Source organism: Rattus rattus, chromosome 13, assembly GCF_011064425.1.
Source record: "Rattus rattus isolate New Zealand chromosome 13, Rrattus_CSIRO_v1, whole genome shotgun sequence".
In the NCBI taxonomy this organism is placed as follows: domain Eukaryota; kingdom Metazoa; phylum Chordata; class Mammalia; order Rodentia; family Muridae; genus Rattus; species Rattus rattus.
In genome coordinates, this window is record NC_046166.1 from 20,929,433 (window position 1) to 20,956,371 (window position 26,939).

Genomic DNA, 26,939 nt, shown 5'->3' on the forward strand with positions numbered 1-26,939 from the left:
AGCAAGTGGGGAGATGAATGATTGGGGGAAATCAACCAAAAATAAGTATGCAGAAAATACTGTAATGAAACTTGTTCCTGTGTGCTAATTAAAAAATAAAATTTAAAAAGCGTATTTATTTGTTTATCTATTTATTTTTTGCAAAATATCTTGGTTCTCCTGGCTCCCTAACTAAATGAATTTCCAAAGTCAGACTATCTAGACTTTTAAAAAATAATTTATTTGTTGTGTGCCTGTGTAACTATATACACATAGATATGAAAGTTGGATTTTCATTCTGCCATGTAGGTCCAAGGAATCCAAATCAGGTTTCCAGACTTGGTGGCGGGCCTGTCTACTCACTGAGTACTCTTACCACTACCACCCAGTCCCTGTAACAAAGGACTTACGGATAGAACAGAGAGTGTATAGTTTTAATTTTCTACTAGTCTTCTTGTTGTTTGTTCGCTTGCTTGCTTGTCTTTGTTTTTGTGATATAGGATCTCTCTGTGTAGTCGCGACTGTCCTGGAACCCATTGTATAGTTCCACAAGCTGGCCTTGAACTCAGAGATTCCCCACCCTCCTCCTAGTGCTGGGATTAAGGGTGTGCACCAACACCATCCTCATTTTAATTTTATTAACCCTAGTCTTAATACATTGCTTCAGTTAAACTAACTTGACTTCGATCCATTATGCAAATGCAACATTTATCCCATTAAAATTTGTTAGCGTGATTGCGTCTTTTAAGTTTCACACCACAATAAATTGTGTTGAATGTTCCATTTCTTTGTTTTTTTTTTTGATTTTCTTATTTTGTCAGTAATGACAAGGTATTTAAAATAAAAGTCTTTAAAATGGCAGAATAATGTGATAACATGTCTTCACTGATAATTTAATACTTAGATATAATGAGCTCATCTGAGAGATTTCATTAAAAACAGCAAGGTGCCTGAACATCAAAACCAAGATGGTTTTAATCACAGAATTATAATAATTATACAGATCCTGAGATTTTCATCAGACATAAAAGGCTTCCAAGGGCAAGCATGTACTTTAAACTTTGTACTAATAACTATGTTCTAATTATAGTTGAGAAACATTAGGGCCAGAGAAATGCCAGAGAATATATTGGAGTGGAAATGTTGTATAGTAAACTTTTACAGAAAATGGATAAATAAACAATTTTGATGGTGTGGGATATTAGTAAGAAGCTTGTCTCATGGGCAGTGGGAAAAGCTTGCCCATGTGTGAACGCAGAATGAAGCAGGTGCACGATATATCCAGAACAGGACAGTGAGCCTGGATCATCATATCCTGAGTGTAGAGAATGACTGTGAGATGTCTTTCCACCAGGGGCTCTGGAAGTGCAATTTGTTTAGATGCCTTTTCTCATCAAGACTGGGACAGAGCACTAGGAAAAGAAATGGTTATCGGCCCAAAACCTGGATGGCTGAGATAAGACGAGAACACTATAAAAATAATTCCATAATTTATAGGGGTTATTTAAAATGTTGTTTTTTGTAAATTAGCAAAATGTAGGACTTCCTTGATTTTAAGGTACCTGGTATGTAAGAATACATACAAGATAGTTGTATAAAAATATCTTTAAACAAAAATATTCATTTGATCTGCTTTTATTGGCTCATTTATTAATTTATGGCCATGATAATCAAGATGATTTAAAAAGGGAGAGCACCTCAAAACAAACATGTCAAGAGATGTTGTCTGTCATAGAGGAGAGAGGAAGGTGTGACCTAGGGGACGTGGAAATAGTGCATCCTTATTACAAAGATTTAGTGTTGGGGTGCAGTCATTCTCAGAACTGATGACCAAGCAAGATGCAGAAGTCTTCACATAGATGGGAAGAAGCATGTCTAGAATTTGAGTTCTGACAAGAAACATCTTATCTCTGTTCTTCTTCTAACCCATGCCTTTCTGTGGTAAAGCCCACATTGCCATTAGCAGAACTAGTTGGAGACTGTGGTGAGACAGTTATCTCAGATCCCTCTGACTGCATCACTGTTGACATTTTGTGCTGGCATATTTGGCCTTCTGGGTAACTCCCTACTTGTTCATCGGAAAGCTTGAAGTCTGTTCTGATGGCCATTGGGTCTGCCTCAGAGGAGAGCATACACACCTGACTGCAGAGCTCTCCCTGCTAGACAGGCACTGGTAGAGAAGTGTACTGCCGGTAGTTGAAGTGCTTTGCTTTTGAGCATTAAAATGTGGGTCATTAGGAAGAGTTCAACATACAGAAACATAAAGACATGTCAAAAATCAGCCTCAATTCTCAACAGAAGTACTGTTTGCATTTGGCAGTGGTTTCCACCCATCTTTTCACATTTCTTTTGATGTACACTTGTGTTCTAATTAACAGAAACACTCATACTTATTTATCTGCCATAAACACTTTCCATAAACCTTGGGGGATGGGTCAGTAGTCTACTGACTGCCTTAATGAATGAGCCCTCAGTGTCTTAAGTGCCTCGTTGCAGCTTCATGTAACTGAGCATGGAGTTCATGAGAAATTCAGCAAGAATAAGGTTTCTGAACATGCAATGACCAAAAAAATTCAAAATCAAGTGCACACGAATCCATGCATTTCTAGTAGCGCTCACCCAAGCTGCATCTGGAGATGTCGCTACAGATAAAACATGGACTTATCACTGTGGGAGCCATTACAGCACAAAATGCCTGACACACCTCAGTCCAGAGGCGTGCTATGAACGGCAGTGTTTTTATTGTGCAGTACGTGCCAAATTTGCCCTCCAGTAGATGTATAATGTTTTGATTGTAGTTAACAAAGACTTTTAGCATCTTTCTACTGTTAATCCTCAGAACGTAAGTTTCAAATTAGTATACCTTTGGATTTGATTGTGTTGAAATATTTGGTTTAAATAACTTGGATATGAGTTTTCCATTTGGATTTCATAAGTGACGGCTAAACAGATCTTGACTGAGGATTAGGACAGCATTTTCAACTATTTCTGAAAAGAAAGCTTTGAACATGCTTCTGCCGTTTTTTCCTTATATAAGTATGCAAAGTGCTTTTCTTAGCATCGGATTATAGGATCAAAATACTAATCAGTTCTGCAAAACGATGTAGGTGAGCTATCCATCCTGCAGTATCAAATATTCAGCCAAGAGTTATGTCAAAAAAAACCCCACCTCCATGTCATGAATATGCACAGTTGCTTAATCTTTAATAAATGTTAAAATTAAATGTATATAAATGAATTGCTTTAAAATAAATGTATGATTTCTACTGAGTAAATATTTGATTTGTGTGCTTATTTTATATACCTATATATGCCAGATCAAGTGAAAAGTTTTCAGATGAGAAGGGGTCCTGAATGGAAAAGTTCAAGTCTCAACGGAAACACTAAGCCTCCCTGTCCTTTGTGTCTTTCCAGGATCCCCCTCATCTTCAGCACATCAGGAAGACTATGATGGAAACAAAAGAAAGAACTTGGAGATTCCACTTAACTGATTGTTTCTGCCTAGAGGATCTTCTCTTGGAAGCAGGAGAGCCTTCTCATGTAATGGCTGACTTCCAAAGACAGGCTATGTTCTAGAAGGAAATGGATGGAATCAGTTCAGGGGACTTCAGCCGCACTGTGTTCTAAACAGAAAAGCCCGTGTTGGGGGCCCTCCTGGTGCCCTGGGATGTTGCATACTCTGGACCTGGATGCATGGCCCGCACCTGAGTGAGGATGGTCCGACGCGGGCTGGTGGGGTGGATTTCCCGGGTAGTGATTCTGCTAGTGCTGCTCTGTTGTGCCATCTCTGTTCTCTACATGTTAGCCTGCACCCCAAAAGGCGACCAAGAGCAGCTGGGACTGCCACGGGCCAATGGCCCCACAGGCAAAGATGGCTACCAAGCGGTGCTACAGGAGCGTGAGGAACAGCATCGCAACTATGTGAATAGTCTTAAGCGACAGATCGCGCAGCTCAAGGATGAACTGCAGGCACGCAGTGAGCAGCTCCGCAGTGGGCAAGACCAGGCCAGCGATGCCACCAGCCTGCGGTCAGGCTGGGACCCTGAACCCAAAGCCCAGGCCGATATACTGGCCTTCCTGCGTGGGCAGGTGGACAAGGCTGAGGTCCACGCCGGTGTCAAGCTGGCCACCGAGTATGCTGCTGTGCCTTTTGATAGCTTCACTCTGCAGAAAGTATACCAGCTGGAGACTGGTCTGACCCGCCACCCTGAGGAGAAACCAGTGAGGAAGGACAAGCGAGATGAGCTAGTGGAAGCTATCGAATCAGCCCTGGAGAGTCTAAACAGCCCTGTGGAAAGCAGCCCACACCAGCGCCCTTACACGGCTGCAGACTTCATAGAAGGTTGGTATGCTCGGAGATTTTGGGGGTGCGGGGCAGGATTTGAGGGATTGAAAAAAAGTTCTGAAGTATCCCACAGTCTGAGCATGTCTCTGCTACAGACATGTCTTGGCCGACTTGGTTGTGAAGTGGCTAGTGGCAGGTTTTATGAGGGACACCAAAGGTGTGTTGTAATGTTTGACTGTTCAGAAACATCTGCTTCTTCTCACTTTCTCTTGGAAACTACATTAAATACAGCTTAGTTATTCTGTGTTAGAAGAGGGTAGAACATTATGCTTTGATTGGTAAAGTGCTTGCCTAGAAGGCAGGAAGACCTGGAACTTGGATTTGACACATCCAGATAGGCAGATTTTTTTTGTATGGAAAAAAAAAATCAGATGGTGCACAATTGAGGAAGACACCCACTGCCATTCTCTGGTCTCCACGTGCAAACTCACATGTGCAAATTATCATACACACCAACCCACTCTCCAAAAAGAGAAAAGTAAAACAACATATAAAAACAAACTCTGAAAACCAAATAGAATATTGAACAATTTCACTGCATCATTTATCCTAGACACTTCTAGGAATTGGGTTGGATTGTGAGACCTGAAAGAATGCATAGGCCAAAGCTTTTACATGGGCCAGATCCTGTTCGAAGTGTGCTGCACAGACACTATGTATTCCGGAGGACCTCATTCAGGAATAAGGGAAAGGGACATTAGTTATGGGAAAATATGGTGCTACATAACATGTGACAGAGCCAGGATTCGAACCGAAGACATCAGAGCCTTGGGAGCAGGTCCTTAACTACAGTGTCACTTTATGCAGAAGTCAGAGCTGACAGAATGAGACGAGCCATTCACTTTATCATTGGCACAAGTCTACTGATTCAATCTCTGATTCTTTAGGTGACAGATCTCCTTATCTAGTTCCTTGGAGGGTTCATTGGTATTTTCTTGCTAATTGACACATTAGTGCTGGTTCAGAAACTATCTACTGATTTGGGAAAAGCTGTTGAAGGCATTTAGTCCCATTGCTCAACCTCTGGACAAAATCTTCTTCAACATGGCCAGAATTATGGCTGTTCTTTTTTAACTGGTACCTTTTTCTGTCAGGAAATCATGCTATTGCACCCCCCTAACCCCCAGAAAAGACAGTTTCTCTTCAGCCACAAATTCTCCCAGGCTGGGGTGTCAGCTCAAAGTGCAAACACATTGGAAGTATAAGGACCTGAGTACAATCACCCAGAATCTCCTGCACATACACGTGCTATTAGCGCACTCACACAAAGTCAGGAATGGTGGTACGCACTTATGATCCCAGTTCTGGGGGGTGGAGACACATCCCTGATGCTCACTAACAGGCTAGGCTACACACACACATACACACACAAACATACATACATACACACACCCACACACACACACACACATACACACACACACACACACACACACACACACACACACACACACACACACACACTACTCTTTTTACTATTCTATTCCCTTTAGGCACTTGGCTATCTTGTGGATTTTTTTTTTACTTTATAGCTGAGCCATATATTCATGAATTTTTAATATAGAATCATTTTTCACATATCTAGAACTAGGTAGAAAAATCACTTACAAGACCAATCTTTTGCTGAGGGCTATTTTTAAATTCATGTATTTGAGGTACTATATACATATATATCTCTCTCACCTCTGGCCACTAACCAGTGTAGTATAAGCACGTGATGAGCATTCAGTAAGAGTTCAGGAAGAGGTAACAGCACATTTGATGGTGCTTTAGTTTATGAGGCGCTTCTACATATATTATTTTACTAGCTGACCCTCAGGGGATATCATTAAACATCTTTTTAAAGACACCGCCGCTCTGCCACGCTCTCCTGAGTATGCTATAGATTGCTGCCCACATACAAAGCAATTTGAAAAGAACTTGATTACAAATCAATGCCTGCAGCTTGGAAGGTTTGCCCTTTTGATTTTCAATCTGCCTTCATTTTTGAAATCTCCATCTGCTTTTCTTTACCCGAAATCTTAATATGTAACGCCAGTCTTTCTTAATCAGCAGTGACACCAGCCTGGGTTTCTTTGCTTTGAGATTTGACTGAGTGTCTATTAGAGATGTTCTTGCCCAAGCTGCCCAGGGTTGCTTCCGTATATAAAACATAGCTTGATATTCTTAGGGAGACCAAATCATGTGTAGCTTCTGAATTTGGTATAAGCCCCGATAATCACTCTTATGTGCTGTATAAATGAAGACAAAACACTTTAAATGTATTTGTGTATAACTGATGCTTATAAACAGCTCTGGTTATTTGGTTTTTAAATTGTTATCCATATCAAAGCAATATGGGGGGGCATCTTTTATGGTCACGGGATGTGAGGCATTTGGGAAGAGTCGACAAGTCAGAAGATGCAGGAAGCAGAATTTAAGTCCAATCTACGAAAACGAAGACAGTGTTATCTCAGAACTGAGTAGATTCTGGTCTCTACAGGAATCAGCTGGAAGAGGACTGGGCTGGAGGTGAAGTCCTGGTTCTTGTTGCAGAGAGGCCGTGGGACTGAATTATTCTCGATCTTCTCAGCCTTGACTCACTTTCCTTTCATCCACACCTATTCAAAGGGAAAGAAGCAAATGGGAAATGTTGATTGGAGATCTGTTTTCTATAATGAGCTTGAGCAGTGATAAGGACTTTGCTGGGAGTAATATATTTTAAACTTATTTGCATTTCTAAACATAACTGCCGTGAAAATGATTTTGTCTGATGTCTGAGACTTGGGTAGTCCAAAGTTGGAGTCATTTAGCCAAAGTCCGTGGGAAATTAGGCTAAGCAGGAGTGAAGTTCTCTGTGCTCAGGGGATTCAAAAGGGAGTCAGCAAATCTGCCCGCTCCTGGACTAGCGGGGTAAGGACGAGGCTGCTTGTGGATGAATTAGTTTCTTCTTCTGTTGCTAAGCCCATACCTCATAAGAAACAACTTAAAGGTTTGCAAGTTTAAGGGAGTATAGTCCACCATGATGGGAAAAGCAGGATAGGAGGCAGGTGGCTGCTCCTCATGTCACATTTACAGGAACAAGAAGCAGAGCGCATACAAGAACTAGGCTGTGACAATAACAGTGCAAGACACGCCCCATGTTATGCACTTCTTCCAGCCAGATTCTACTTTCTAAATGTCCCATAACCTTCCAAAGACAGCACCACTCACTGGGGACTAGTTGTGCAGACATATGGGGATATGGGGGCCTTTTACATTCAAACCACAACTTGTTCCATAAATAAATAAATAAATAAATAAATAAATAAATAAATCCCTATGGGATGCAATGGTTCCAGGTAACAGTGATATAAAACAGAAAGCTATGAGGCAGGTAATATAAGCATGGGTGCTATGTGACTTACAATGAGATCCTTAAACTTCTTGAGAATTGGCTTGCTCCTCCATCAACAGGAAACCTGCTGTGCCAAGGCCCTTCCTAGGCCCAGGTGGAAGAGTGCTGACCATCCACGGGGCTGGGTAACCAACAGACACCTACTCTACAAAGGGAGGAATTGAGGACTAGCACTGATGGCATCTGACATGGCTGTGACAACTCTGTATTTCCGTAGAGCTTGCAGAAAGAGAATAACACACTTCTGCCTATATAATTTATTATCTATGGGATTTATTATTTGTCTGTAAAACCTGGGAGAGCAACAGTTATCTCTCTGTTCAGAATGTCTCATGGGCACTGAGTTTTATGTTGAATTCTTATTTAATAGCATTAATTTTTTTTTGCAATCATTTGAAAAGAGAAGTGAAAACCAGGCAGTAATGAAGGCCCTGCCTCAGAATGTCTAACTGTTCATCACTTTTCCCAACATTTTATTACATATCCCTTCAGAGGAAGATACACACACTGGTGTGTGGTTTGCCATTTGTCTTTGATTTCATGTTTCCTTAAGAGGGTGGTGGATATAAGTTTTGCATTCTTCCACGAAGCAATTTACCTTTCTAAGTCTTCTGCAATGCAAATATCTGACAGTGGGACCCCTAGGTGAGCTTTTAGTGTCTATTGTCAGTCACTAGCCTGTGATGTCCTCCTCCTGCAGCTACTGCAGTGGCATGGCAAGCGATTTCAAATGTCGGAATGACTCAACTTGGGGATGCGATGGAACCGAGCTCTGATCCATTAGAAAGGTTTGGATGGTGCAGTGGCTTGAATGTATCCCTCTAAAAATTCGAGTGTTGACAATGTGACAGTCTTGATGGTTTCAGCACTGAAGGATAAAACCTCAGGAATATGATTTAGGCCTTTATGAAAGAGACTTCTGGAGCTTCCAACAGCTTCTCTTCCACCTTTACTATATGAGGACACAGCACGCACTTGCACACACCCACACATGCATACACATATACACATATGCCTGCATGCACACACATTCATAAATGTGCATGCACATGTGCATACACATGCATGCACACATGCATATACACACATGCACACACATTCATGCACACACACAGAGACACACACAAGGAGGTGGGGCTCTATAGACAGTGAACCTGTAGCAGTGTCATCTTGAGCTAACAGAAGCCCAACAGTATAAAGAAATAAGTTTCTGTCCTTTACACATTTTCCTGCTTCAGGGATTTTTCTTGAAGCTGCAAAAGTGACTATGAAAGAGGCTGTGCTGAGACACCTTGTAAAGCCAGGCAATCTGGAGGTGGCTATAAAACTTCGCAGCAGGTCGTTCAGTTACTACTGCCCTGTACATTACAGTCAAGACGTAGGGGAACTTTCGAGATTTGGAGGCCTATTGAGTATTTGTCACCATGTGACTTTAAGGGGACACTGTGATCACTTTGTTCAAGCTTCCCTTGTCAAGTCCAAGAAACTTCTGGAGCTCTAGGTCTGGATTTTAGCAACCCACCAATAAGCAAATATGCCAGGGATAATATTGGGCAGGAAAGAGGCTCTCCCTTCAGTGCTCATGTCAATGACTTGCTCCTTTTCAGCCTCTTGGTGAGGAAGCAGAATGGCGAAGACATTCTAAGGAGTTGCTCTGTATCTGGGGATCCAGGGGCAGAAACAGAGACTAGTAGGGATCCTGATCTTGGGTGACCCTTGCCTTATTTTTAGGCTATTGCAGTAGGCGTGAAGATTGTGGAAGATACACGAGCAAAGTATGACAGGCCTTGAGGTATACCTCAGAGTCCTAAGCCAGGGTCTACGGGAAATCGAAGACATAGATCTCTTGATATTGCTTCTGCTGGAAGAGGAGTAAACTTGTGCGATATCAGGTTCCCCTGTCCCTCAGTCACCTATCCTCTCTGCTCTCACATCTTGTTTGTCTGCCGATTCTTTAATTTCCCACAAGAAGGGATAAATGACACACATTCTGGAATTGGAGATAAGAGGCTTAAATGCACGTACATGCTCAGAGTTACAAATGGTTGAGTGAATTCCTCCTTCAATGACGTTAAGGGAAGTAGCTTTGGTTTCTTTCCTTTGGCAGGAAGACAACTTTTAGGCATTCCATCTAGACCCTCCGACTAGGAGCTTCACGACAGGAGTATATACTGCAGTTGCACAATTATTTGAATTCCTACATTTTCATTTTGTTCTTGGCTTTCCAGAGATGTGGCTGATGCTTCTCTCACATTTGGATGGTGGGAAGGGACAATAAAATATGGTATTAGCTGTACAGTTCTAACACCTTCCAAGAGGGTCAGCTCCATTGACTTTCATGGGACTGGAAAACATGGGACCTGTACAAGTTGTATATTCTGTTACAAAAGGGACAAACTGGTGAGAATGGCTTTCTATTGGGATTGACAATTTTCTTATCTTTATTCTGGGTAAATTAGTTCCCACCGAGCTTTTAAAAGTGTTCCTTGACTGCTCTCCTTAACTTAGGTTTTAAGATGTAGTGAGAGAGTCTACAGTAGAGAGGCTCAGTAGAGAGGTACTTCCTTACCATTCGTGAGGTATAACATTCTAGCCCTGGCACTATGGATAAAGAAAGGGGAAAAGACAAAGAGAAGGGAGAGGAAGGGAGATCATGGGGAAGGAAGAAGAGGAAGAATGGAAATGGGGAGAGAGGAGAGAGAAGGGACATTAGAAGAGAAGAAAGGAGAAGAGAGGAAGGGATACAATGGAAGAAAGGCTGGGAAAGAGGGAGACAGGCAGGGAGGGAGAAAGAATGAATAGTCTAAGAGGGAACTTGTGATATCTTGGGAGGACCGGGATGATAGAATCAGGCTCTGACATTAGGACTCCATGAAGGACAAGAGATAGCACAGGTTGGAAGGCCATGTGAGCTGTGGGGGTAAGGGAGCAGGCAAAGGGCACCTTTATAAATGTGTGTGACTGAGCGTGTGCCAGGCCTGTCGCTCAGACTTCAGCTTGCTTAGCCACACTGGATGGAATGTGTTGCTTCTGGAAAAGGAGTCATTTTGAGCTTGGCTTCTAGCTTCTCCAATTAGGGAATAGATTGGGTCCCACCCTCAGACTTCATCAGCATGCATATGTGAATTGCCTCTTCTGTGTGCAGAATGTCCCAGCTGTTAGAGAGCTAATAAAAGATAAAGCCAGTTGTCAGGCTTAAAGCCTCAGTGGGATGTTTATGCAGAAAAATAGAACTCTGAGTGAGGGAGACATGAGCAGAGAGAACTGGTCCTTGGTGCTGATAGTAGCTGAGTGGTTAAGGAAGAGGTTGAAGGTGGTAGGATATGAGTTGAGCTTAAAGAACAAGAATGGACACCTGGGTAGGGAAGATGAATTGGAGACTAAAGGTAGCAGAGAGTGGAATACCAGACTTCTGGCAGACAGATTGACTTAAACAAGGGGTTTCAACAATAATGTGATAATTAGATGGGATACCATCCTCATCAAGTCAGCTCTGGAGTCACTGGATTGTAGATAGATCCATGAGCCTGAGGGTAGGGCACAGGGATGCTTTGAATCTGCAAGTATGTTACAGCTAGAAGACCTTTCGTTTCTAGGAGACAGTAGGCTAGGCTCTTGAGCCCCAAATAGCCTCCCCCTCATAATTTCTGCAGGCTGCTAGTATCCTACCAATGCAGTATCTTGAGGACCCCTGTAGCCAGTGATATTGGTGGCTATGGTTTACTCTAGATAGTTGTATGTTTGAGCACATTCTAGTACTCCGTAAGCACATTGGCATGTAAATTCCTATTCTCCTGTGATGTGAAGATCTCATTATCTCTATTTAGTCCAGGGAGAATCTGAAATTGGAAGAGGTTGAGAAATGTAAGGTTGCACAGCTGGCGAGTAACTGCACCACCATCACGGAGTCTGGGAATTCTGCTGCCTTCACGTGGAAGGTGGATGGCTAAATACGCTCTGTTACAGAATCAGAGTGATGTCAGGCAACCTTCCTTAAAACAGGTGCAGGGCTTGGGAGGGGTCTCATACTTGTAACTTGTACCAGTCTTTCTTCGAAAGCAGTTTTGTGTAAAAGCAGAGGAAAAATGTACGTTGGGGAGACTAACAAAAATAGTTACGGAAAAAAATTACTCTGAAGACAAAGTCATTAGCTTTGTGTTGTTTTTGAGACAGAATTTCGTGCATTCTACAGATGAGAATGGCCTCAAACTCCTCGTCCTATTGACTGTTTTGCACATTTGAAGATAACGATTCTTTATTTTAAGCAAAGGAAGAACATGGAATGCCACCCTAATTTATTTTCTATGGCCATAACAATACCACGGACTGGGTAACTTACAAACAGTGGAAATTCAGAGAAGTTCAAGACAAGAGAAAATCTAGCAAAACTCATTATGTCAGGAATGCACTCTAAAGTCGGGCGATAGACCCATTCTTAACTTGTCCCCTGAAGATGTCATCTCCTGTACTGGCTGGTTGCGATGCAGCCTGACATAAGCCAGAGTCATCAGAGGGAAAGGAGCCTCAGTTGAGGAAATGCCTCCATGAGACCCAACAGTAAGACATTTTCCCAATTAGTGATCAGTGGGGGACGACCCAGCCCATTGTGGGTGATGCTGTCCTTGGGCTGGTGGTTCTAGGTTCTGGAAGAAAGCAGACAGAGCAAGCCATGTGAAAGCAAGCCAATAAACAGCACCCTTCCTGGGCCTCCAGGTTCCTGCCCTGACTTCCTTTGGTGATGAACAGCAATGTGGAAGTGTTAGCTGAAGAAGCCGCCTTCCTTGCATTTTGGTCATGGTATTTCATTGCAGCAGTAGAAACTAAGACATTCCCTAATATTGTTACAATGTTGGATTTCAGCCTGTTTGGCAGGGAATAGTGAAACCATAGAAGGTTTGTAGGAGCCTTGATGTAAAATGCTTTGTTTGAACTGCTTGGACACTTTTCTCAGAGTGATTGCAGAGCTATGGGAGAAGGAAGTAGGTATTGAATCCCAATACCTCACAAATGTCTGCTCCAAGGCTGGGTCAGTTCCTGAAAGACAGAGTCATGGTCTCCGAAGCCTATTTTACATCTACTTTGCATTTGATTTCCAATGTAGACAGCCCTGGGGGCTCTCACCTGCCCTCCCTTTGCAGCAGCAGTGTTTCCCTAGGCCCTTTCCTGCTTTCTGTCTGCCGGTCCTCATCGTGTTGTGCACATCTTGACCTTCCTCCTCTGCAGCGTGCCTCCCAAGAACGCCCTGAGCCTCTGTCCGTCTATCCAACGGTTTATGCAGTCTTCTCTCTGAAATGTTTTCTGAGCCTGCTGCCTGGGAGCCTTTTCCTCCTCCTTCCTGAAGTAGCACTTAGGTGTGAGGCCATTGCTTGAATCTCTCCAGCTAGTTTTTTCAGCCCTTTGTTCAAACTGAACTGACAGCTGACACTTACTGACAGCTTTTAGAAACAGTAATGGAAGAACTACATTTCTCCCTTCGCTGACTGGAAACCCCCACAGCAATCTTTTTGTTCTGCTTATCCCATTTGGAGCTCTGCTCAGTGAGGCTTTGGAAAGTGTAACTTCCCAAGGTCCTGTTGCTGGGGCATGGAAGAGCCTTGTCTCCTGGTTCGTTTACTGTCCCTTTTATGCAGTAGCCTTTAGTACCCATGCCTCAGACAGCTTTCTCCCCTTACTCCCCATAGTACTATACAGTCTTCATAAAAGAATTGCTTAAAACTCCTTGAAGACATACGTCTAAAAAGTAGAAGGTTAAAAGCAATGCTCACATTACCAGTCTCCTCCACCCTCACAGTTTTAATGTAAGTTAGCAAATTTGGATAGGAAGATGCTTTCCACAGTAGTGACCACCATAAATAGGTTTCCACCTTGAACTGCAGATCTGAAAATACAAACTCAAATACTGAGCGCTCACAATGTGTAGGTGTGGGAAAGTAGCTTTCTTAGCAAATGAGTTTCTTTTATTGCCTTAAGCTTTGGTAATTCCTTCTTGATATAAAATCTCACAATTAAGGCACCCTTCATAAGTCTTTAGTTTGCAATAAGTTTAGAACTGTAGGGGCATTGCAAAACTAGCAGAGATGTCAACCATAGCACCATCAGCCAGACTGGTAAAGTAGCCTTGGTACAGTGACCTTGACTTACCTGAGAGTCTGATCTCTGTATGTCCAGGTACTCCCAGTCGAGCACAAGCTGAACTTATTAGGTAGAAAATTCCAGGGGGAAAATTCATCACTTTGAAATACATTTTGTTATAGCAGGCTATGATAATTGTATGTTTTATTATCTCTTACTGTGCCCAATTTACATATTAAGCTTTGTTGTAAATGCATATGTAGGGCAAAATCAGTTGTGTAAAGGGTTCTGTAGTCTCTCTTAGGGTTCTTAGAACTCACAGTCAGTGAGCTGCTGTACAATGCTGTTCATTAAATTAAAACTTTGTTTTTGTTTGTTTTCCTACTTTCACATGAAGTGGCCTCTGAACTTCATGCATCTGCTCTTGGTGGCCGTCATGCACTTTGGGGAATTCTGCACCAGAATGTCTTTCTGGAATGTTGGCTGTGGATAGACGGTTGCTTGACTGTTCTTGCATACTCTGTTTCTGTCCCCCTTTTACTCTGGGTTTCAGTTGGAGTTTTTTGTATTGACCTTTCACCTTCCTTGGTGAAGGAATGAGCCAGGGAGAGGCTTGTAGACTGTGTAACTGAATTTCTACTTCTGGGATTTCCAGTTGATTCTTGCCATCTCCATCTCTCAGCTGAAGTGGTCGGTGAGGCTCTACGTATCTGCTTTCTTAGCAGATGCTTTTAACAGGTCAATCCTGGTCATGTAAGTTCCCTGAACATTGTTCCACTGTCTGAGGCAGGGTCTGATGCCGATGAAGAGCTCCTTGTAAGGGCACTGAGTTTTTCCCTTGCTTTTCTGATACCTCATAATTTTGCCAGACATCTTGTATAGATTATAGAGGCTGAGGTAACTGTATCTGAAAATGGCTTTTCTCCCCCATAGACCGAGAGAAAGAGAGAGAGAATATAAGTGGAGTAAGGCCATCTATAGATACTCCTCAACTTAGGAAATGGTAATGTCCAATAAATCCATCTTCACACATTAAAATCAATGCATCCAAGTCACTAAAGTCATAGCTCATACTTGCTTGCCTTAAACATGTTCAAAAGACTTATGTTAGACTTATTTTGGACAAGATCGCCTATTTTCTAATAACATTGAAAGTTTCATATGATTTCTTGAATACCTTGCAAAACCTGGAAAACAAAACAACCGTATAGGCTTCTTGCTCTGATAAGGTAAGAATGTAAACCTTGTACATACATACGTACGTATGTATGTATGTCCGTCTGTATATATGTATGTAACATATATATGAGCAGTCATAAGTTATGAACCAGACCCTCTGTAGTCAGGATATAGGTGGGCTTGGGGTTTGTTGTTGCTATGGTTACTTTTAGTGGAACAGGGACTTCAGATAACTCGATGATGTGGGTCTATGATTATGTTTGGGGTGAGGGTTGCTTTGACTGAGCACTGCCTTTGGGGCCCTTCACTTTAGGTGTCCCATGTGCTCTGTAGCTTAGATAATAGCTCTTAGATAATAGATAATAGATAATTTCTCCTGTGGGATGTATTGCTGTCCAAAGTGTCCCAGTGCTATTCTGCTGTGACCTGCTTTTGAGGATCATTAGCTTGGCTTATACCTTAATAAGTGGGGAGCTGTGGAGTGGGGTTGTTACTGTTTGATTTAACCTCAATCTCAAGCAGATACCATGACCTGGATTCTGGGGTATCCTCTGATCTCACCCCAAGAGAAGGACTCTTGGAACTCTTCCTTCCCCAAGGAGAATATATGATACACTTTTCTAGCCAAGTAAGGCTCCTTCCCTAGGGAAGAGATAAGGATTCAGCATTTTCTTGCCCCTCTCGTGTGGCTGCTTCTCCCTCACCAGGTCACAGAGTGTGAACTCTGGCAGTTTCCTTGCTTTGTTTCTGTGAATAGTCAAGGAGAGTCTGGGAGAAAGAGAATGGAAAACTGAACATCTTGCCTAGAAACAAAAACAAAACAGAATACCTCCCAAGGGGCTTTGTGGCCCTGCTGGCTGCACTGGACCTGCCTCAGTTTGACCTTCCCGCTCTGTGGTTGGCTATCGACTCCACAAAACAAGTTCTCATGTTCCAACCTCGAACTTAGAGCCAGCTGATTGCTCTTTGAGGCTAACAATTTACTAAGTATTTCTTTTTAAATCCTTGCATTTAGAGTTAGTCTGGCTCTTTTTTTTTTCCTTAAGAAACACTTCTACCTTATTAAATTTTGCCTGGAAACAGAAGTGTGAAACTCCCTCTTAAAGTAATAATTTAAAGTCCATTAATTTCTTTATTGGCCTGCATTTTGCCATAAATCAATCATTCTGTCTCACACCTCACAACCTGGTCTCTAACATTGCACAGTTCACCAGTTTATAAGAAATGCATTGCATTGATTTCACTCATGAGCTTCGTTATGGTCACACCCCAAATCTGGGAGACCATTAATAGAAGATTTACTCTGAGCAAAATTCAACTCCTCTGATCTATGGTATTGGGTCAAAGGAATGCTGCCATTTTTCTGTGTAGTCAGATTTTGGGCTTTCAGTGACAGGAAGACGAAGGATTTATTTCACTCCATCTTTCAGAGGTTTAGTGAATCATGATAGGAAAGTATGGTGGGGCAGATCACATTACAGGGAGCTTAGAAGCAAAGGGAGGCCATGTTCATGCAAAGGAGGGCACTCTCCATTTTCCTGTTCATTCCACCTGGGCACCATTCAATGGGAAATTGCCACCCAAATCCAGAGCTGCTGAAAAGCCCTCACGGATTCACAGAAGAGCTTTTTAATAATCTCCTAGATACTTAATCTAGTCAAACCAACAATCAAGATAAGTCATCATGTTTTTTTGTTTTTTGTTTTTTGTTTTGTTTTGTTTTGTTTTGGGACCAAACCCAGGGCCTTGCGCTTGCTAGGCAAGCACTCTACCACTGAGCTAAATCCCCAACCAGCAAATGATCTCTAATCCAGTCAATGTGCATCTTACTGAAAGCACACCATTCAAAACCACATTTGCTGCCTGTTTTTATTATTATTATTATTATTATTATTATTATTATTATTATTATTTATTAACTTGAGTATTTCTTATATACATTTCAAGTGTTATTCCTTTTCCTGGTTTCCGGGCAAACATCCCCCTAATCCCTCCCCCTCCCCTTCTTTATGGGTGTTTCCCTCCCCATCCTCCCCCCATTGCCGCCCTCCCCCCAACAATCTAGTTCACTGGGGGTTCAGTCTTAGCAGGACCCCGGGCTTCCCCTTCCACTGGTGCTCTTACTAGGATATTCATTGCTACCTATGAGGTCAGAATCCAGGGTCAGTCCATGTATAGTCTTTAGGTAGTGGCTTAGTCCCTGGAAGCTCTGGTTGCTTGGCATTGTTGTACATATGGGGTCTTGAGCCCCTTCAAGCTCTTCTAGTTCTTTCTCTGATTCCTTCAACAGAGGTCCTGTTCTCAGTTCAGTGGTTTGCTGCTGGCATTCGCCTCTGTATTTGCTGTATTCTGGCTGTGTCTCTCAGGAGCGATCTACATCCAGCTCCTGTCGGCCTGCACTTCTTTGCTTCATCCATCTTGTCTAATTGGATGGCTGTATATGTATGGGCCACCTGTGGGGCAGGCTCTGAATGGGTTTTCCTTCTGTGTCTGTTTTAATCTTTGCCTCTCTATTCCCTGCCAAGGGTATTCTTGTTCCCCTTTTAAAGAAGGAGTGAAGCATTCACATTTTGATCATCCGTCTTGAGTTTCATTTGTTCTAGGCATCTAGGGTAATTCAAGCATTTGGGCTAATAGCCACTTATCAATGAGTGCATATCATGTGTGTTTTTCTGTGATTGGGTTAGCTCACTCAGGATGATATTTTCCAGTTCCAACCATTTGCCTACGAATTTCATAAAGTCATTGTTTTTGATAGCTGAGTAATATTCCATTGTGTAGATGTACTACATTTTCTGTATCCATTCCTCTGTTGAAGGGCATCTGGGTTCTTTCCAGCTTCTGGCTATTATAAATAAGGCTGTGATGAACATAGTGGAGCACGTGTCTTTTTTATATGTTGGGGCATCTTTTGGGTATATGCCCAAGAGAGGTATAGCTGGGTCCTCAGGCAGTTCAATGTCCAATTTTCTGAGGAACCTCCAGACTGATTTCCAGAATGTTGTACCAGTCTGCAATCCCACCAACTATGGAGGAGTGTTCCTCTTTCTCTGCATCCTCGCCAGCATCTGCTGTCCCCTGAGTTTTTGATCTTAGCCATTCTCATTGGTGTGAGGTGAAATCTCAGGGTTGTTTTGATTTGCATTTCCCTTAAGTCATCATGTTTTTTGTCTTAACATTGTAGGGTTTTCTTATTTTAGTTTGGTTTTTGTTGTAGTTTTTTTTGTTTTGTTTTGTTTTGTTTCTTTCCTATCTTGCACCAGACTCTTATTCTTTGGGTTTTAAGGTTGTAAATACTAGCACTTTGATTTCTTCTCTCAAATGCTGTATTCTTACAAGGGCAATGTTACTTTTAAAAAATCAAATTCTTTCTTATTCCTCAACTTCACTCTTCTACTTACCCAACTTCTTCTTCTTACTCTTAAAGAAAAGCGAATAGAAAGAAAGAGAAAAGGAGGGAGGAAGGGAGAAAGAAACCCCTGGACATCAGAGTCTGGTTTGTGTCAGCTAATTCCTGAGCATGAGACCTGCCCTGCAGTGTGGCTGATATACCCAGTGTCACTCGGTTGAAGAAAACTGACTTTCCCTTTCCCAGCAACTATTATTTTTGTGTGACTTTTGGCTAGGGGCAGGGCTTAGTGTTCACTGCCCCTTCTCCATGCTCTGTGCTTGTCTGTCTTGAACTTGTGCTGGTCTTATAAATGCTGCCACAATATCTGCGAATTCATGTGTGCATCTGTACTGTTTTGTTTAGAAAATGCTATCCCCATGTCTGGCTCTGACAGTCTTTTTGTACCATCTTCTATGTAGATCCCTGAGCCTTAAATAGAGGAGTGTGATAAACATAGTCTGCTTGGGAATGAACACTAAGTCTCTCACTCTCCTTATGTTGTCCAGCTGTGGGTCTGTGTGATAATTACCATCTACTGAACAAAAGCTTCTCTTATGACAGTTGATTCATCACTGATCTATGGGTATAGCAATGTGCCATTAGAAGTCATTTTATTGCTATGTTCATTTAGCAGAACAATAGTAGTAGGCTTTCTATTCTTATGTTAGTTTATAACTGATGAGTACAGAGGCTCAGACTAGTGGTATTGAGTCATTCTGTCTTCCTCATTAGAGAAGTTGGAGTAATTGATTTTTATCTCCTTCCTTATATGCAAGTCTACCTAAAACCTGTTCAGTACATTCTGGTGGTTATGTCCTCTGTTAGCTTGACTAGGAAGTCGAAGGGTAATGGGGAAAGAGGAAAAGGTACTCTCTTGTTCCCAGCACAATCATATACCCTTTCTGTGCATAACCCCCCCAACACCATCATGGAGGCCTGAGGACACATGAATGACTAAAATGTTATTCCTGGTGCCCATCATGTTAAACCACCCACATACCACTTCATCAGGAAATGAAGCTAAGACTTTAAATCCTTAGGGGGCATCTTTCCAAGTCCTGGAAGGCTTCTCCCTCTGGAATCCTGTCACAGGGAGTCTCCTTTTCTTTTTTTCCTTTCCTCATGGAAATCTCTGGACCATATTGCTGCCACAACCAGCTCATAATTAAGTCCCAAGTCTCAAGCCTATTGCTAGTCAGTAAAAAAGGTAGTTCCTCTCTCAGTGTCCCCTGTGGCATGTCATTCTGAGTTTCTAAGTGAGAAAAGTGACAGGGTTTCAGTTATATCTTGCATGGGTTTATGAAGAATTATAAATGCATGTCACAGGTACCTAGTGGGTTCAAGAGGTGGGATGGAGGAGAGAGCTAAGTTGGTACTGTAAGGATCTGAGTTTGATCTCAGCACCCAAATAAAAAGCCAGGAGGGGCAGTGTGCACTTGTAATTTCAGTGCTGGGCATGTGGCCAAAGAGATCCCAAGGCCTGCTGGTTAAACAGCCTAGAAGTCAGCTATTCCAGGTCAGTGAGAGACCATGACTCTAAAACAATGTAGACGGCATATGAAAAAAGACATGATTTCAAAATGCATATGCTCACACATGTGTACACATGTGACTCCTTTCCCTTACATATACCTGAAGAAATCTATGTGATAGTCTGAGTATCTCACCACGCCAATGATCTTTCTTCTGTACTTTCAAAGGACTTATGAACATAGTTTTGAACAGAACCCATTTGTCAATAGAGGACCACGCTCTGCAATTTCTAGCTTTGTCCATGTCAATGTCCGAATGTGTATGATTTCCCTCGAAATAAGGAGCTTATTGATAGTAATAGTGAGATAAGTTGCATTAGCAAGAGACTGAATCTAATCTATGTGTCACATCCCCCCACTTCCATCTACTGAGGTCATTCATCAGAGCAGATACCCACAAAGAGATTGTTATTCTGCTCTGTGTCACTGAGACACAGTATCTGATTACAAGGAGAAAGAGTTTAATTTAGTCCCCAATTTTAAGTTTCACTCCATGTACCTCAGCTCCATTGCTGTTGGACCCACAGGTTTAGCAGAGCATCATGGTGGGAGGATTATAGTAGAACCAAACCGCATGCCTCATGGTCACTGGAAAGCATATGGGGGACTAGATGAGGCTGGGATACAATCATATTCATCAAGAACTGACCTCAAGGACTGTTTCTCCCAACTAGACTTGACCTACTGAAGTGGCCACCACCTCTCAATAGCACCACCACCAGTCAAGGACTTAGTTTTCAACATGTGAGTCTTTGAGGGACATTTTTGATTGGAGCTATAACAGAAGACTCTGATCTTGTTCTACCATTGAGCAAAACATGCCTGCGTAAGCTTATCCCTATTTCACAGAGGCAGCAGGAACTAAGTTGTAAAATGATAAATAAAGGGAAGAGGCCCTATCAGAAAGGTGTTCCCAAGTCTTATGTTTAACTCTTTCTGTACCCAGGTTCTTGTTTATATTGTAGACATATAAGGATAGAATAAATAAACCTTTCCAACTACGGAGGGCTCCATCTGATTTACCAACTCATATGTAAAAACAAAATTCTGAGAGGTGAGTTCACATGACAGCCTTTGTAGGAAGGATACTGACTGCACAGAATAGAGTCAAGGGAAATTAAATTGCAAGAAGTAATTATGTTAAGTGTTACTTCAAGCTTCCCAACTAGTTTATGTATGAATAGATCTGTAGCTGAAAATAGAGAGAGTTATGCTTTGATAGTTTCAAAGACTTATTCTAGGGCCTCTACCCATTGAATGTGCCCGGGACATTGTCAGTTCTAGGGATAGACAAGTTAGACAGTATAATTCTTCCTCTAGAGTCTAGCAGACAGACATCTAGCACATGGATAATGACAGCAAAGGGTTAAGTGATAGAGAGGAGAAGGAGAGTTAGTCCTGTACAGATTGAACTAGGCAGGTTGGTCATGTTGGAGAAGAATACCATTAAACATGGCTTTGAAAAGTATGTATGAATTGGTTCAGCCCAAGGGTGTGTGTGTGTGTGTGTGTGTGTGTGTGTGTGTGTGTGTGTGTGACACACAGGGAGAGAGAGACAGAGTGAGACACAGATATACACACAGAGAGACAGAGAGAAAACTTTAGGCAGTCATAAAAATATGTGTCCAACATAGATATGTGTGCCAGCTTGCAACATGGACACAAGTATGCGTGATAAGATAAAGATTGAGTATGAACTAGAAGTATCATAAGATAGTGGGAGGAGGGAACGTGCAAGGTACCAGTCCTGAAGAGTTAGGCAGGATCAATATGTTCAGGTGTTGACACGATATATAAATAGTTTTGTTTATTCCCTGGGGCTATGTAGCATCCAACATGCTGCCATGACAGATTTACTTTCTAGCTGGCTCACTCAGATAGCACAATAAAGCACCTATTTGACAGGGTGAGATGAAGATATAACTAGAGAGCAATCTGGAAGTTTTCAAAATGTTAGGTATAACATCATCATATGAACAACTGTTAGACTTCTATGTGTCTATCAGTGAAAAAATGAGAACACACGCTCACCCAAAATATCAATGCAAATGTTCATACTAACCTTGATCGTTACATGTAGAAGATGTAAATCATTCTATCAGTGGATGATTGAGTAAAAAGATGAGACATTCACACAGTGAAAAATAATTGATCCTTAGAGAAGAAATGGACTAAGAAATAGAAATGAAGTAAGGCCAGAGAGATGGCTCAGCAGTTAAGAGCCCTTGCTGCTCTTGTAGAGGACCCAGGTTGAGTTCCCAACACCCCTGTGGTAAGTCACAACCATTCATAACTCCAGTTTCAAGGGATCCAGAGCCTTCTGACCTCCATGGGTACTAAGTACTATATAGTACATATAGATATATTCAGCCAAAATACTCAAACACATGCAAAATTAAATAAATCTATAAAAGAGAAGGAAAGCAATGATGGGCTGATGCTTTCTACATGAAATTATTATACTAAGGGGAAGAAAGTAAACAATGTTATATGTTGTATAATTTCAGTTATGGCAAATATCTGTAATTGGCTATTCTATTGGGGCAGGAAGTAGATTAGTGACTGATAGTATTTTCTAGGTAGGTAGATAGGATGGGGGTGATGCTAATGGGTATAGCTTCCTTTGGGGGAGATAACATGTTCTAAATTTAGGTTGTGCTGATGGTTATAGAACTCTGATGGTTACAGCTTGTGTACTTAAAACAGGAAATGCTTGGCATTATATCTCAGTGAACTGATTAAAATTAAAAGATATAATCTCTAAGCTCAAAGAAAAGGTAAAAAGACTGAAGCTGGAAGATTAAATTGAAAGTTTTTAAAGTAGTGAGCTGACTAACAGGCTCCCGAGGGGATCCAGTAGGATGCCTGGTAAACTAAGTATGGTCTGGAGGTTGAATTCTTTAGATCACACATCGATCTGGCATTTCCCACAGACATTTTCAATAGGACCCAATGGAGAACCTAAGAAACATATTTAGAAAGGAAATTTAAGGGCAACTGTTGCAGTTATTGACACCATGTTTCTTTGCTACTTACAGAATTAATATCACATTTTAATTAATTAATGTAGGGCATTTTATCTAAGGTCTCTCTCTTTGAGTCCTGAGAGTCTCTCACCTCCCAGGTCTCTGGTACTTTCTGGAGGGTTCCCCCACCTCCTATCTCCTGAGGTTGCCTGTCTCAATTCTCTCTGCTGGCCCTCAGGATTTCAGTCCTTTTCCCCCACCTAATACCTGATCATGTTCCCCTCTTCCCCTCTCTCTCCTTTTTCACCTAGGACCTTCTCTCCCTCCCTCTATCTCTCCCCAATCCTGTGACTGCTTACTTCTCCCTCCCAAGTGGGATTGAGGCATCCTCACTTGGACCCTTTGGCTTTTAAACTTTTTGAGTTCTGTGCACTGTATCCTGGGTATTCTGTACTTTTTATTAGAACCCACCTCCAACAGAAAGATAGGGCATCATGTGAGCGATGGGGTTACCATCCCACAGTCAAAAAACTCTGACCCATAATTGTTCCTGTGTGAAAGAATAATAGGGACTAAAATGGAGAAGAACCTGAGGAAAAGGAGATACAGTGATAGCCCGAAAGTGAGATACAGCTCAAGGGGAGGTCCCAAGGCCTGAGAACTATTACTGAGGCTATGGAACGCTCATGACTGCCCTCCAAAAGACCCAACAAGCCGCTGAAAGTGTCAGATGCAGATATTTACACCCAACTTAATGGACAGAAGCTGATGGCCCCTGTGATTGAATTAGGGAAAAGCTGGAGGAAGCTGAGGAGGAAGGAAAACTTGTAGGGGGACCAGCAATCTCAATTAACCTGGAGCCCTGAGATCTCTCAGACACTGGACCACTAACCAGGCAGCATACACCAGCTGATATGAGGCCCCTAACACATATACAGCAGAGGACTTCCGGGTCTGGGTTCAGTCAGAGAAGATGCACTTAACTCTCAAGAGACTTGAGGCCCCAGGGAGTGGGGAGGCCTGGTGGGGTGGGGGGTAGGGAGGTGGGGGAGATGGGATATCTTCGTGGAGACAAGGGGGTGTGGGGAGGGAGGTATGGGATGTGGAACAGAAAGAGGGTGGACCAAAAGAGGGATAAAATCTGGAGTGTAAAAAAAAAGATTTAAAAAATTAAAAAGAAAAGGAAATTAATGTGATCATGGGAGGTTGGCCATAGGCTGAAAGAAGAGAAACACAAATCTTGTTTTTACCATAAGGTGACAAATTTCAGGGGAAATTATGAAAAATCTCTACCTATGTCGTTGGGATAGTACACAATTGACTACAACAGAGATGATTTCCAGCCTGGAGCTAATTTTTCTACTATGCTATCACTAGTTGGGGGCTAAGTATTCTAGCATAACCAACGTCACATACACCATTAGTTGACTGCTGACTGTTGGCAGTGAGGCTCAAATTCTGGACTGGCAAAGCCAGCTGAGATTCCAGATGAAGTGAATGATGCCACCACCATAAAGGCCTTTGGGACAAAACTCAAGAGAGGCGGAAGTTCTGTGCCTCTGTCACAAGGCCTGCCACAATTCACAGGGCAGTCCGGCAGGGTGGATCGGACAGATTTTAATACTGAAACATGAAGAGAGGATGGAGGTCAAAGCTACAGACAGCTGATGCGATGATGTACAGCAGGAGCAGTATGCTGGCACCTGAAGACAAAAAAGGCTTCACCACTCTGGGATGATTATTTATTCAACAAATACCAACTGAGCCTCACAACATGCCTGGAATAACCCAAGGACCTCCGCATGAGAACTGTGTGCCCTCTACCCTGCAGAAGCACTTTTCTAAAAGGAGACTTTGTGGTTCTCATATAGTTAGTAATTTCTTAGCTAAATACTATAAATTTCTGAGAGTCTCAGCAGCTATCAATGATCCTTTAAGAGTTGAGTATAAACATGGTATTCATTTTCACATTCAAAGTTTGATTCTCCTTGAATTGTGAGCATTTATGATCAATGAATAGAGTTTATGAGCAACACAGAGTGTACTTTGCTTCCCTTCCATGTTTAATGAAACCATTAATCTCTGTAACCTCCACCCACAAGTCATGTTGCATGGAATTCATGAAAAATTGCAGATTACTTGGCCTAATATAAAATATGTGGGCTATAAAAGTTTGCTTTAGTACCCTTTAACCATGAGCCAAAAATATTCAGAACCAGTTATGTCCTTTTCACACTGTTGGACCTCACAGAAATGCTGAGAATGGAATGTTAAGGGGAAAACTTTGTTTTGATTAAATATGTACATAAATATGAGTTATTGCTTAAACTCAGACAGAATTATTAAAGATAAATGAGTGAAAAGTAGGGACTGATATATACACAAGTATCTAGGTTATGCATGAGAGAGGGTTCAATTTTTCTACCAGAATAGAAAAAAATTGGAAGCACGAACTGGGCTTCAAACAGTCACAATGTAGGAAGTGAAGAGATACATAATAAATGCATGATATTGGTGAGTATGGGTGAAGGAGAATATATATTTAGCAATGCTAATATGAATTGGTGCAACCATTATATGAGGTGATTTTTTAAAATCAAGAACCTTTAAAGTGTTCATACATTTGACAAGTGTTTTCACCTCTCAAAGTATATCCTGAAGAATATCCATAAATATTTATATCAAGACTGTTCATCTTGACCATGAGCTGGAGAGATGGTTAGGAGTACATACCATTTTTATAAGGAACCAGAGTTTGGTTCCCAACATCCATATTGCGCAGCACACAGCTATCTGTAACTCTAGTTCCACGGTACCTGATGTGTCTGGCTACCATAGGCACCTGCATTCACACACACACACACACACACACACACACACACACACACACACACACACGCACACACGACGCACACACACATATACAAAATGGTCATCATTATTAGAAACAGTCCTGATGTCTAGCAAGAGGAAACAGATGAAGTTGCACAGTGTCTGGAGAGGGGCATAATATATTTTTAACATAGAAGAAAACCTGTCGTGAGAAAAACTATCATCTTAATTATGAAAAGTACAAAACATGACTATTAAGAAAAGACTAAGAGGATGAAAATGTATTAACCTAGGGAGTTTTTTGGTATGTGTTAGCGTGTCAATACTACATTCTCCAGAAATTCCACTCTGAGCAACTCTTGTCTTTTCACTTTCTGATAGGATATGAATGCTAAATTACTATGGATTAAAAAGAAAATACTTATTTTATTTTAATTTTGCATATACAAGTGAGTGTCAGAGTGTATGTGTGAATAGCGTGTGTGTGTAAGGGGGGAGCTGCCAATGGACCCCGAGGAATGCATCAGATACAGTGGAACCAGAGTTATAAGATGTTATGAACCAAACTCGGGTCCTCAGCAAGATCTGCAATGGAGTTTAACTAACTACTGAGCCAAAAATAATGCTTGACTTCCAAAACATGACAAAACGGTGTTCTTGAAACAGACAGTATTACTGGAGTTCCGTTCTGGGCTTCCCTGTCTTCCACGCCATCTGGAGAAACCAGAAGTGAAGAAAACAGAATTACAGGTCACCAACCAGCCTTTAATAGGGACAGTCTGAGGAAAGGAAGCTCTTTAGAGGAAGGTGATCACTTGCTTTGTTCTTAGGCCCGAATTTCCATTCTCTAGCCTCCCAAGTGCAAATTAACCAGGAAACCCACGCCAAGTAGGTTTACCAGTTATCCCTACATGTATCAGTGGGTTAAATGAAGTTCAGTGTTAGTATTCTTTCAGATTCCCTTTCCTCCTGCACCTTATTTGCTTTTTCACTCTATCAAGACTTCCTAAAAGTCTCATTAGATGAATGAGTTTTAACGGGCAAGAGAAAAACAAAGAAAAGACCCACCACATGCCTCTTCTTCCCCTTCAAAAATAAATAAGTACAAAGACCCTTCTGTGAACAGCGCCATTTCATTTATTTATTTAAGTTTATTTTTTGCAGACTGTCTCTTTTTCCCTTCCTTTTCTAAAATATGTCACAGTCAGTTTGTGAAAACCAGAGTTAGCCATGGCTGCCTGTCCTATGCTGTCTCCCATCTGTGCCC

The 26,939-nt window shown here is 41.8% G+C and overlaps 1 protein-coding gene across 1 annotated transcript in view; it reads left to right on the forward strand.

The window, feature by feature from the left end:
* The window catches only part of Csgalnact1 (chondroitin sulfate N-acetylgalactosaminyltransferase 1), a 333,334-nt gene that overhangs the window by 234,917 nt on the left and 71,478 nt on the right, over positions 1 to 26,939 (forward strand). Inside the window, exon 4 of the mRNA XM_032919242.1 lies at positions 3,394 to 4,321. Within this exon, the coding sequence (XP_032775133.1) occupies positions 3,694 to 4,321 (628 nt within the window). The 5' untranslated portion in view covers positions 3,394 to 3,693. The remainder of the gene's footprint in view (positions 1 to 3,393; positions 4,322 to 26,939) is intronic.